Consider the following 13,178-nt stretch of genomic DNA (forward strand, 5'->3'; position numbering starts at 1 on the left):
GCATCAGGTTATGAAATACAACAGTATGTTATTTAACGCGATATGGTCTGCAAGAAGTTTACACCAGTAAAAACGTAAACGTTTTTTGTAGCAAAACAAATAAATATTAAAACTTATTTGAAAAGGGACACCTGATTTAGGCTACAACTTTTAATCAAAAATATAAGGCTATCATTTTAAGCGTTGTATGTTCCAAACCATTGATTCGGTCAAACTCATTTTAAAATCGCACTAATTTTAATCCTTGACGAGAATGTCAGCAGACATGGACAGCTAGATAATTTTAGTATTCAACGAATTAGAGCAAAATGCGACTAACTCTAATTTAATTTGTGAATTGCTTGTGTGCTCTAATTCTAATTCTAATCTAATTCGGATTTTAACAAGAATGCTACTTTGTCTAACGGCATTTTAGTCTCTTAGTCAAAACAAATAATTTGAATTTAAACTCTTTGGTTGCAACTAATTTTTACAGCCTGAAAAGCATATGCTATGCCAAAAGGCATCAAAATTAGCACACATATATTTACCATTCACATTCTTATTGGAATACTTCTCGATTTAAATGAAGTTAATTGTGACTAATCAAATGTAATTCTAGTTCAAATTTGTTTATTTAAAGAATTTCGTAATTCTGATTCTAATCTTGTTTGAGAAAACTCAAAATTATCAAATTCTATGCTTAATCTAATTTGGAAAACAACTGAATTGCTCTAATTTTAATTCTAATGTAATATTAAAAAAACTAAAACAAATCTAGTTGTCCAAGTCGGCATGTGATACACTTCCTTCTAACCACAAATAATGCACATTACACACAGCGCATTTTTAAAAACATAAACGCTTTGATCTACAATGAGTGTGTTGCTGTGAATGTATGAGCGGATGTTAGGCGTTGTTGCTCAAAGTTACAACGCTACATCAACAATATCGAAAACGATATTTGTTAATACCAAAACTGGTTAAGTCTTTGTACTGTTTAATAAATAGAACACATTTTCACAGAGAGTATAACTCGCAAGTGCAAATACTGTTGATTGTTTGCAAATGCGGTTCATTGTTACGTCACACATTACCAAGTTCATGGCTTTTTAATCATTTTGTTTATGCTTTTGAAAAGAGTTTTTGCGTTTTGCGTTCTATTTTAATAATCTCAGTTAGAAAATTTTACCCAGCATGTATTTTAATTTTTTAACTGCAAGCTAAAGGATGACAAACTCTAAACAAGCAAATTCAATATTGTTTTCTTTATCAAATATGGAGTTGCAGGTAAATATCATTTTACACTTTTTTTAAGTTGTTTAAAGTCTAATTATTTGGCTAGGCACACTTTTTTTAGGCACATCTGGCCAATCTGCTGTTTATTAGCCGAATTGCTATAACAAACATCATCTCTTTTACAGATTCCAGCTGAGTTTGCTAAGATTTTAAATTTATTTCAACGATAAAATAAATTTAAGATCTGGTAATTCAAGAGTGAAACACAAGTAAAATATCCATGCTTCAGAAATGGTAGAATATGAATGTGAAGCAGAATGTTTAGTTTGCAACCCAGGCACATATATATCGGTTTCATACAAAGGTAGCGCGGATATAAAATCGCACATCAGTTCCCATAAACACGGTAAAACTGTGTAAAGGAAAAAAGTTATGCCTAGTCCGTTTTGTTGAAATCGGATCAGCCAGAATGCGCCGTGCGTCTCATCGCACCATTGAAAATACGTCACGTTTTAAGTTAACTTTTTGACATCATTTCTGATTTTTTTAGGTCCCTACCCTGATCTTGAATTGTCTAATGCAACCGCGGTAAATTTGTTAGGGACTTTCGCGTTTCAACATATGGCAACCCTATTTTAGTGGTGGAAACCATCCTAGTAGTTTAAGCCAGGGGTCGGCAACCTACAGCCCGCGGACCAGCGGGATCCGGCCCGCCAATGTAAATCATCCGGCCCGCCACCTGTTTTGCAAACTGGTAAAGAGGCCGTTCCCAATATTTTTGTCTATTGTAACTGTGTAAAGCCAAACAAACACATGTTTTTCTTTAAATTTAGGCTAATTAGACTCATTTTCAAATGAAAAATATCCTAGGTCCTCCCTTGATTAACAGAAGTTATAATAAAATGCTTCAAACTATACACGTTTTAACAAAAGTATAGTTGTTATTAATTACCGCCGAGACCTGGGTTTGAGTTAGGCCGGCCACTATAAGAAAATGTTGCCGACCCCTGGTTTAAGCTATCGTATAATTTGAGTAGAAACACTTATATTTATGATATAACAACAACATTCCATTTACTAAGACTGACCTTGCCGCGCACGGCGTCCAGAAAAACACCCCGCGTAAGTCTGGTTTCTGTTAATGCATCAAACAGATAGCAGAAATACGTGCGCCTTCCAGCAAGTTAACTTACAAGTCCTTGCAAATTTATCAAGCCTGCAAAATAGCGCAAAAAAATAACAAAAAGGGGAAGCTCGGGTTTTGTGATAGAGCGATTTGGTTCATGGGAAGCTAAAAAATTCTACTACTATACCGGTACGTATAATCACATAAAGGTGCGTTGCAAGTGTTTTTAGTTACCGGTACCATAATTTTACCACAATGCCTCATTATTGCTACAAGAGAATTACCTTTTGGATAAGTCACTATGAATGTAAGGCGTACTGTGTTGCGACCAATGAGCATAAATCTAACCCCAAGGATGATAGGCTAAAAAGGACTCCATTTATATAAGACCGAGATAAGAACACCACCAACGTCAGAATAAAACGCAATTCGGAATAAAGCCAAAATAGGACTAATACCTAATGGTAGCCTATTAGTTCCGTCTAAATCGGAATAAGTCATAAATCCGTCGGAATAAGTCCTAAAAGGTCAAAATCAGGCCTGAACAACACTTTACCTAACCCCAAACCCCACCCCTAAATACATCACTAACTCCCCTATTCAACACTAACCCATTTTCTAACCCCACCCATTACCCACCAATAACCCCGAACAGGACCAAAAATCCGGTGCCAAAACAGCGGACGGCGCCGGTTAAACTATGGCGTCCAAACATTGGCACCAAAACTGCCGATGCCAGACCGATCGCCCCCGATCGTCCCATACCCTCTACCCACAGGTTCGGGCGTTATAATGGCCATTTTAGGCCTTTTGTCAGATTTAGGTCTTATTCAGACGATTTTGATCTTATGCTGTATTGGATATTACTGCGTAAGTTTTGTCGGAAAACAGAAAGACTGCTTGCGTTTACTGAAAGTGATCTGAATTTCTACGATTATGACAATTTTACATAAACACGTGTTTTTAAACTCTAGAACTCAGGGGTCAGGCAACTTTTGAGCTAAGGGAGCCATATAAGCCAAACATTCCTCGCTGCATTTCCATGAGTGCCCTATAATATTTTTTTTAACATCATAGTTTTAAGTTGGCAAAATACATAGTAAATTGAGCAGGGCCGTTTATTTAGTTCTCATTTAAAGCTAAGTTTGCGCAACTTTGATTACGGATTTTCGTTGAAAGAATAGGACCTCTTGGATAATTAGATTCCTTCAAACGGGATAACAGTCTCGAAAAACAAAGATTCAAGCGCCGAAAAATTGTGTGTTAAAAAAAGAAAAAAATGAAGTTAGGAAATCCCCGCGTGAAGTTTTATGTGAGATCATGCTGAGAAATAATAGCATAGATTTTTCTGCAAGCAAGATTTTTTAATCAAAAGAGCCATATGGTGTCACACAAAGAGACACAATAGGTTACTGACCCCTGCTCTAGATCTAGATCGTTCAGTTCCAATTATTTGGCATTAAGTGCATGTGTTCCACAGTAGCAGCATAGCGATTTTATAAACTTCCTTAGAGAAGATAGTTTTCAAAATCGCCCTTGATATCGCCTCTACGAGTAAATATATTTTAATTTTGACGAATATTAGGCTCTAAAAAGTCAGTTTGCTGTAAATTTCTTAATTAGGTGGGTGGGAGACCAATCTTATTTTGGTTCATGTGTTCCAATAGCAGAATAGCGAATTTTATAAACTTCCTTGAAGAAGATAATTAAAAATCGCCCTTGACTTCTCTACGAGTAAAATTGCGTCCATTTTTAGGAATGTTAGGCTTCGAAAAAGTCATTTTGCTGTACATTTTTTAATTATATGAGTGGGAGACCTATGTTAATTTTGTTTAATGTGTTGTATACTAGCAACTAAGGGATTTTTACAAACTTTCTTAGAGAGGATAGTTTTCATAATCGCCCTTGATTTCGTATCTACGAGTAAAAATATTGAACTTTTGACGAATATCACGCTTTTTTTTTTTTAAAGTCCGTTCGCTGTAAATTCTTAATTAGGTGAATGGGAGATCAATCTTATTTTATTTCATGTGTTCTATACTAGCATCATAGCGATTTTTATAAACTTCCTCATAGAGAATAATTTTTAAAATCACCCTTGTTGATAGTAATTCTTTAGCCAATAATTAGCTTTAAAAAAATTATTAAAAGAATAATAAGTACTTCTGAGCCTGCATAGCTCAGTTGGTAGAGCGACTGTCCCGGCTTGACCGGAGGTCGTGAGTTCGAACCTGATCACTGCAGGCTAGTTGTTTTTCTAGTCTGCCCTGCTTGCATCATAGATCAACAGACTCGGTGAGTCTGCGATGGCTTTCGTTGTACTTTTGATATGTTAACAGCTTTGTTATATTGAGTACCGGTATCAATGTTTATGCTAAGCGTTCTTGAGTTGCCAAACCTTTTTTCCTAACAAGTTTTTGTAAATTTGCTTTATCTTTTAATTTACAATATGCTTGCTATGTGGTGAACAGTCGAAAAATATACTGTTGAAAAATAAAAAAAATTACGAAAAATGAGTTCGCCGAAATGACAATTATGGTCAAATTTTGTTCATGGCTAAGTTGGCTCGTCACTCGTAGCGTTGATAGCAACCATTGCAAGGTGTTGACAACTTTTACGCTTGAACGATTGGTAAAAATCAATTATCCATAAATACGACCAATAATTTATCCCGGAAAAATGATTACTACGTTTACTATTCTTTTAATTAAAACCTATTTTCAATTTATATTGAAATTTCACTAGTTTTGAAGTTAAAAACACCTAAACTATTTACATTAAATTGTATAACCGCTACTTTTAGTCAGAGTTGATCCGCTCGATGTCGCGATTTTGTATTATCATTGTAACACTAATTTAAACTTAAATCCTTGAGTACAGTTATAGTACAGTGAATTGCAAAGGTTTATATAATTTCAGTAAAAATCGTTAGACCCAGAAGAAAATAACGTCAGTTATAATTTATAATTGTTAGTTGTAAATTGAAAAACTCAATTTGTAAAATCGACTAAATCTTAACCCTCTGAAAAACAAGTTTTTTGAAGTTGAAGCGAGATTTGATCAACACGTTTAGAATTATACTTCAGTTTAAATTAAGTGCATATTGTTATTTAATATTGTTGTCACATCGAAGTATCCTAAAGAGGTAAACATGCTTTATATTAGAAAACAGAAAATTATATGATTAACTAATATTAAAACTGAAAGTGCTGGCTATTTGACTATTTCAATGATTTGGTGCTGGTCTAGAATCCTACCACATTATTAAAACTACGCACAATATTTGAGTTAGGGTGTCGGTTAGTGTTTGGGTAAGGGTGGGTCAAGTATTAATATATTCATTATGGTAGGATTCTAGACCAGCGCCAATGATTTTTTTGGAAATGGATTTATATTACTTTGTTAACCGAGTTGAGGAGGTGCCCCAGATTGGAAACTTTGGATATTGCGCGGGGGAGATGTTTTGCAGCTGAAAAATTGCGCGGCTGAAAATAAAATTTCGACTTGAACTTGCGCGGCTGAAAATAAACCATCAGGCTACCGAAAGTTGTAAATTGCGAATTTATATTAAACTTACAGCGTTCATATAATACTTGAATCACTGCGCAATTTTTGGTTGGTGTGCGGGCGCAGTGCGCAGGTAAATATTTAAAAAGTTGGATAGTATAGCATTTAATATACAATATTACTCGAAATTGCCTAATTTGACGTCACTAAACACGTGACCGTTGTCCACTGATGCGTGACCAAATCGCCTAACTGTGCGTTTTTAGCGTTTCGCAAGTGATTCTATATGATGTATTATATTATATACGTCTTATAAACTAGCGTTAAAAAATGTTATGCAACTTCAGTATGCGGCCCGCCAATTTTTTTTGTGCTTGTTAAGTTTCATACAAAAGTTTGCGCGGCTGAAGTTTTGCGCATTTGCTCGAGTCAGATTTGCGCGGCTGAACACATTTTCTATAAAATGCGCGGCTGTGACCGCGGCTGAAAGTGCTACTGCGCGGGGGATTTAGGCCAAACTTTCCAACCTGGGAGGTGCCTATATATGCTATTTGACCTGATTGCTCTTTTACACTTGCACCCCTTAGTTGTTATGTGTCGATTTGAACTAATTTGGTGGCCGGTAAATAGCATTTTCCATTAAAAATATATATACAAACCAATTTTTAACGGTTGTAGCTCACATTGTCGGCAACCTGCAGGTTCAGAGCTACATACAGCTCTCACAGGTTATTTTTTGCTGCAGGTTATTTGGGAAAGGAAAAGGCTAATTGCCTGACTCGCCCGCTTCCCCAACTTCAAAATTCGCACTACTGCAAACAAATTTTCAAAATTTATTGCTAAAGCCGTCAACAAACTTCAGTTTTCAAAGCAGAGATCAACCGCTATCACTTTGTTGTGCCGTTACCGATACCAGTTTTTTTATATACCTGGAAAATGTTTAAAATATTAATTAATTGAAAATAAAATCCAAATTGACGTTTTAGTTTCTATACCTCTCTTAATTATTAAACTACTTTTTGCATGTTAACTTGGCGTGATGCTAAAACGCCAATTTTTTTTATCTAAAAATGGGCAAGTTGTTTGTTATAAAGCAAAAATTATATTATATATTATTATTATATTATATATATATATATTATATTTTTCATTATTAAGGTTAAGGTCCGTGTTAGCGTTTGGGTAGTTTAAGTAATATTACTAAATAATAAATATAATTATACTTGACCCTCCCTCACCCAAACACTAACCATCACCTAATCCAAATATTGTGCAGCTAAAGCATAGTACAAGAAGGTACTCTTAGTTGCAATTACAAGCTAATTCTTGAGCCGCTAAACAACTTAAAAAAAAATATTGAAAATTATTGAAAAAATATTGAAATTGGGGAACCGGCTTATTTGTCCATATATGGAAAATGGTCGAGAATTACCATACTTTGAAGTTTGAAGTTCGGTAACGGGTTGCCGGGCAAATAGCCCCTTCCTTTAGGAAAACTAAGTGTGGTCTTATACATCGGAATACCATTTAAAATATATTCGTCTGCTATATGTTTCTTGAAGTATAATCAATTACAGGGCTCACACGTCAAGATTTTGGATGTGCAGATGTGTGCCGTAAAATTGCTGTAAAATGTGCTCAGCTGGCAAAAAGTCATGTTGATGGTTCCCAGTATAGCACTCTATTGTCAGCCTTGCAAATTTTAGAAAAAACCTTATTCCAGTTGTGCAAATTTGAGGTGTGCACCCGTCACAAAATGTAGACTGGGCTCATAGTAGGCTCTAGTTTTTTGTATTCAAGTGACTTCCTGCCAAAGTTCTTTAAGTGTAGCCCTTAACCGTATAAGTGCAGCCCTTAACCGTATCACTGACATCATTTGGTGTGAAATATTGCTAGGTTACAATGAAAAATAGCTTTGAAAAAAATTGGCCGGATCTTTGGCGGTCACAAATTATGGAAAGCAGTTGGGTTTGCATCTACCACTTGATCCTTTTATTAGTTTAAATTAAATTTGTTTGTTCTTTCCGTATATAGAATCTCCACTTCGTTTTTAATAGTGATACATAGGAAAATGTCAGATAATGAAGAAGATGGTGAAGAAAGTCCTCGCCAACAGTTGCTTTCCCGTCACCGAAAGGAAAAGAAGTTACTGCAGACTGAAATACAAGCCATAAAAAAGAGTGTTCCGAAAGGTGACAAAAAACAGGCCAAGCAATCCAAGATTAAGATTATCGAGCTGGAACATGAACTGACTACAAGGCACGAAAAAGAACTTGAGGCCTTTGAAAAGAATAACGTATCCACCGGGGTTCAAGATATTGGTATAAACTCCCTGACGATTGCCGAAGCTCCACAGGAGAAGAAGTCTCCAAAGCTGAGCAAAGCCCAGAAAAAGCGAGACAAAAAGAGCTTGAAGGCGAAAGAGCTTGCTGCGAGATGCAAAGAGGCAGAAGAGGATTATGCCAACACTGCTCGCTATAAAGAAGAAGAAGACATCAAAGGTATTCTCACTAAAATGCGGCTGGCTATTAAGCAGATTCGCTCTGACGGTGACTGCATGTATTCGGCAGTCCAGGACCAGTTATGCGATACCGAGTTGGTGGATTTAAGTGAATTACGGGCCAAAGTGTCAAGCTACATGATCCAACACAAAGATGATTTTCTACCGTTTTTAACCAATGCAGAGGGAAACCAATTCACAGGAGAGGAGTTTGACAAATATTGCGATGATGTTAACACAGCTGGCGTTTGGGGCGGGCAGCTGGAATTACGGGCGCTTGCGAATGTAATCCACCGGCCAATTCATGTGATTCAGGCTCATTCGCCTGCAGTGATTGTCGGTGAAGAGTACAACAAAAATCCGGTTATTGTGACTTTTCATCGACATGAGCTTGGTCTTGGTGCCCACTACAATTCTGTAAAAGCATTGGAAACAAGTTTGCATGAAGATGAAGTAAGCTGATCAAAGGAGCTTCCTAGATAATAATTGTGAATTAGTCTAGTTGAAAAAGTCATATTTAGAGTTGCTCTTTGTAGCTTGTCAATTTTTAAACTGTTGCCTTGAACTAGGATGGATTTTATCAAATCAAACAAAATTACCTTGGTAAGTTACAGATTCCACACTACTTTTACAAATTTTTTCGATTAGTTTTTTACGTGTAAAAGACTGCTATCAGCAATCCTTAATTGGTGTTTTTAAAACATTGTTCCTTGCTAATTTTCAGTATTTTTTGTGCAATAATGACAATAAAAATAATGACTTCCTGCTTATTTAAGAATATTTCACAACACTTTTTCCAATGAACCACTTTTCTGATGGACACAATCAACATTTAAGGGTTTAATCTTTGACGTTCCTGCTAACTTGCTTATTCTTGATCTCACCTAGATGTTGCATTTGCTATGACATTTTCTTAGCCTGTATGATCAGCGATCACATTTGTAATGCTTGTTATTTATTGCCAGTATGATCGCCTGGTGCTATCATGTCAAAGTTTCAAGTATGTGCCCCACTTTTCATCGCAAAATTCCACAAAAAGTAGCTGGTAAATATTTGGGTGGACTTACGCATTTATTAGAACTCAAAATATCGGATAGAACTCAATAAACGACACCCGTTGCTTTTACCTTTTGCGCTTCATTCCACAGGATGTTTATTAGTTAAAATAAAAGCAAGTTCTAAATCGAACATGGACACTCCGGAAATGCTCAAAGCAAAGCTGCGTGCACGCCGCAAGGCAATGGACATCACTGCTAAGTCGGACATCACTGCCAGTGACACGGTGACAACCGCCGATGCCACGCTTCTGCAGGAGGACCTCAATTACCGTCTGGAGGAGCTTGACAGCGACGAGGAGGCCAGTCGCCTTCGTATGACGATGGAATCGCGACGGGAGGCGTCCAAGAGAAAACTGGCAGCAGAAGAGCAGGATCAAACTGCTGATGCAAGCCCAATGATCGATGAGGTGTTGTTGGTTTGCTTTATCGACTGCCGAACAAAAGTTTTTTTTTATTTTTGTTACATGCTTAACTGTAGGTTCACTTAATTTATCAATGTTCAATATAACTCATGTAGTATTTTTTCTATGTTTTGTTACTCTGACTTAAATATGACATGTGTGAATTTTACTTTTTTTGGTAACAAGCCAACAAAGTGAAGGCTTAATTTTCACTTTAAAAACAGTTTTGTTTAAAAACGTCTCAGAAACATTAAATTGCCAAATTTATCTTTTAAAAATAAGTTACAAGCTCTTTACTGTTTATACCTTTTTTAAAACATGACTTTTAAACTTCTATGAAAATTCTTAAATACTACTGGTAAGTGATATTTTTAAGGAGAGTTTCTGCAGTGTTATGTCAAACATAAACTTTTACTTTGCTTTTAAATCATTTCTCTTGTCCTGTAGGAAAGTGTTGATGACATCCTTTCTACTCCACGCAGTTCATTTCCTCGACCTTCATCGAGAGGACAGTCTAACGAACCAACCAGGTACATACTCAAAATTTCTTCAGAAACGGATGCTGCTTTGTCCATTTGTGTTAAAAGAACTATATATATATGAACCAGCATGTGGCACACTGAAAATTTTAGTCTTACTTGGTTTTTATATACATGTTTTTGCATTTTTGAACCCGTTCGCAAGAACTAAGCACTGTGTGATAACAGTGAATAATAAATTATGTTTTTGTTGAATCTTTACCTATCAATATGACTCATATAACTTAAACCAGGGGCGGGCGACGTGCGGCCCGCGGGCCGCATGCAGCCCTTTGCCATTTTTTGTGCGGCCGTTCACCTTCTTCCAGCTATTTTTTCCCTAAATAAGGCTATATGTGTGCACCAATGTTGGAGCTTTTGCCCTTTTAGTTTCCTGTTTAAAAGTGCAATGTAACCCATAGGCTACACCGCTACACTAATGCAGTTGTTAAACTCGAATGGGAAGCATCTATTACAAAACAATCTTTATTCATAAAGTTTTACTTGCGTCACGTTGGTATGATAAAGAATTGTTTTGCAACAGTTACACTTGTCTGCTACAACTTTTGCCGCGCATATTGACTGAAATGTTATGTTTAACAGCTGGTTTTGAATTATTGCTTTTAAATAGTTTTTGTCTATGCACATCTGGCCTGGAACCAAACATTGACAAGTTGGTTCAAAATATCCGGCATCAGTCTTCTCACTAACTTCTATTTGAACATCCACATGTGTGTCTGCTATGATATTTTATATTTGCTTGTACTTGTGTTTTTCTAGTAAAAGCTGAAAATGTCAATTAGTGTTTATTTGATGTGCGGCCCTCCTGCAAGCATTAAATTTCCTAACTGGCCCTTGTGTTAAAAAGGTTGCCCACCCCTGACTTAAACCATTCCAATAACGCACTTCTTCTCATTAATGATATTTAAAAAAAACTCTCATTTTACCTTGAAAAACTGGTACACCAAATATTTTCTGCTACAGGTATGGGATTTGTTCGACCTTAAGTCAAGAGGCATGAAATACTGCTGAACTTAAGCATGTAAGGCTACGGAAATAGAAATAGATTGCTACAAGGTCAAAATGTTTCCAATAAATAAAAACTGTCTCTTGAAAAAAGAGATTACTTTTATAATTAAATATATTCAAATATATATTCAAGATTTACCGTTGCGAAGGTTTTGTAAATTGCATGCAAACCCCACTTTTCTGTAGTCCTCGCACTGACATTGACAGTCGAAGCAGCACTCCCTTCGGCCGGTCAACCACTCCACATTCAACGCTGCGAAGTCGCCTGCAAGCGAAAATCCAAAAAAGCAAATTGAATGCCAGCGGTGGCAGCGAGGAATTCAAACCGCGATCTCGCCGACTTCGAGATAGAATGCAGCTGTCCACTAGGTTTTGCATTCGTGTTTTCTTGCATGCTTGTTTTGGGCCTTGCGACTTGACGTGTTACAAACAGCATTTACTTTTAGCGGTATATATTTATTTTAGCGCTATGTACTCGTAATGGTTTAAGTTGTAATAAGATTAATTAAAAATATCAAAGCCCATACAGAAGTAGGTATCATTCTGAACGTTTCAAATAACTTTTTTTTTTCATTTTCAACTTTTTTGAACGATGTTTCCCGAAACGTTAAAAATGATACCTACTTCTGTATGGGCTTTGATATTCTTATTTTTCTCTGTTTTCGAATGATTTCAAGCTGCAAATTAACGTCAAGCTCTCTAATGTTTGACCTTGAGGGGTTGACATTTAGTTAAAAATTGCACTCGCCCACACGAAATACCACTCGCTAAAAATGTTGGAACGCCGTTTCCGAATTTCCGTTCTACCTAATTGTTTTTTTTCCAAATGAATTAACATACCTTTCTATATCGGGGTAAGTTAACATAGTTCTCGTGTGGACTGTTTGATGTGTACGACTTTTTATCATGTACAATGCGCTTGTTTAGGTCGTTTTTGCAATTGAGCAAGCCTAAATCTTAGCGATTTACGTTATAGTTGGTCTTTAGTCTATGGCGTTTAACATAATTTGTCACAGATCAACACATTGAGTGCAGTAGTAGGGCTGACAAAAAAAACGATTTTTGCTTAAGGCACAGCACTCGCCAAGAGTGAATTGCACTCGAATTGGCGAGCGGGCGAGTGCAAAATCTTAAACCTGCGTTGAGAGATGCGCCTCATGCAATGTATGTTTTTAAAAGTACCTATAAAGTACTGTTTTCAAAGCCAACATTTAAGTTTAGGGAAGTAATGTCAGTTGATTGAGTGATAAAAACTACTTGGATAAATATTTTAACCTTGCGCTTGTAGAAGCCTATGTTTGGGCCACTAATGTTCGGTTGAAGACTTTTTGTTTTGTTCATGCTGCTCCACAAACGTAATCTAGATTCGACCAAACCGTGAAGCAGGAAACCATGATAAAGGAAACTCAGTTGCTGGAAAAAATCGAGGCCAAGCTGAAGTGGAAACATGCAGCAGAAAAGGCCAAGTGAGTTTATTCTGAGTGAAAAAAAGTATGTTTTGACCAGTTATAGGACAAGTTTAAACATTCCAACCTATCGTTTTCCTTTAAACTTGCAAAATAAAAATTTTCAGGACACTATGTAAAATTCAGTTGTACTTAAATATATATTTGTTTTAAATATAGTGAAAAGTGTTTTGTTCAACTTTATACGCACGTAAACGACAAACGTATACATTTGCAACTGGTATATGCTGCTTTCTACCATCGACTAATTTATTTTAGTACTAAAACCAGAACTTTAAACACAAATCATGACAAACTTGTTATTAAAATACGTAGCGATTAACTATATAAATAGAATAAATTGAACGAGTTTTCC

The 13,178-nt window shown here is 36.2% G+C and overlaps 2 protein-coding genes across 2 annotated transcripts in view; both read left to right on the top strand.

Annotated features, from left to right (window-relative positions):
• Positions 1 to 7,889: 7,889 nt before the first annotated feature.
• On the top strand, positions 7,890 to 9,180 carry LOC146137646 (deubiquitinase OTUD6B-like). The gene has a single exon (XM_083393963.1). The coding sequence runs from the start codon at positions 7,923 to 7,925 to the stop codon at positions 8,811 to 8,813; it is 891 nt and encodes a 296-aa protein (XP_083250089.1). The 5' UTR covers positions 7,890 to 7,922; the 3' UTR covers positions 8,814 to 9,180.
• A 360-nt stretch (positions 9,181 to 9,540) lies between these two features.
• Positions 9,541 to 13,178, top strand: part of LOC146137647 (coiled-coil and C2 domain-containing protein 2A-like) — a 34,331-nt gene continuing 30,693 nt past the window's right edge. The window contains exons 1-4 of the mRNA XM_083394886.1: positions 9,541 to 9,816; positions 10,258 to 10,340; positions 11,544 to 11,726; positions 12,722 to 12,823. Of these exons, the coding sequence (XP_083251012.1) occupies positions 9,541 to 9,816; positions 10,258 to 10,340; positions 11,544 to 11,726; positions 12,722 to 12,823 (644 nt within the window). The remainder of the gene's footprint in view (positions 9,817 to 10,257; positions 10,341 to 11,543; positions 11,727 to 12,721; positions 12,824 to 13,178) is intronic.

Source organism: Ascidiella aspersa, chromosome 7 (assembly GCF_963924565.1).
Source record: "Ascidiella aspersa chromosome 7, kaAscAspe10.2, whole genome shotgun sequence".
Lineage (NCBI taxonomy): Eukaryota > Metazoa > Chordata > Ascidiacea > Phlebobranchia > Ascidiidae > Ascidiella > Ascidiella aspersa.

Bases quoted from the DNA above. Each gene is read 5' to 3' on its own strand.
- LOC146137646 (XM_083393963.1), top strand. From the start codon at position 7,923: ATGTCAGATAATGAAGAAGATGGTGAAGAAAGTCCTCGCCAACAGTTG.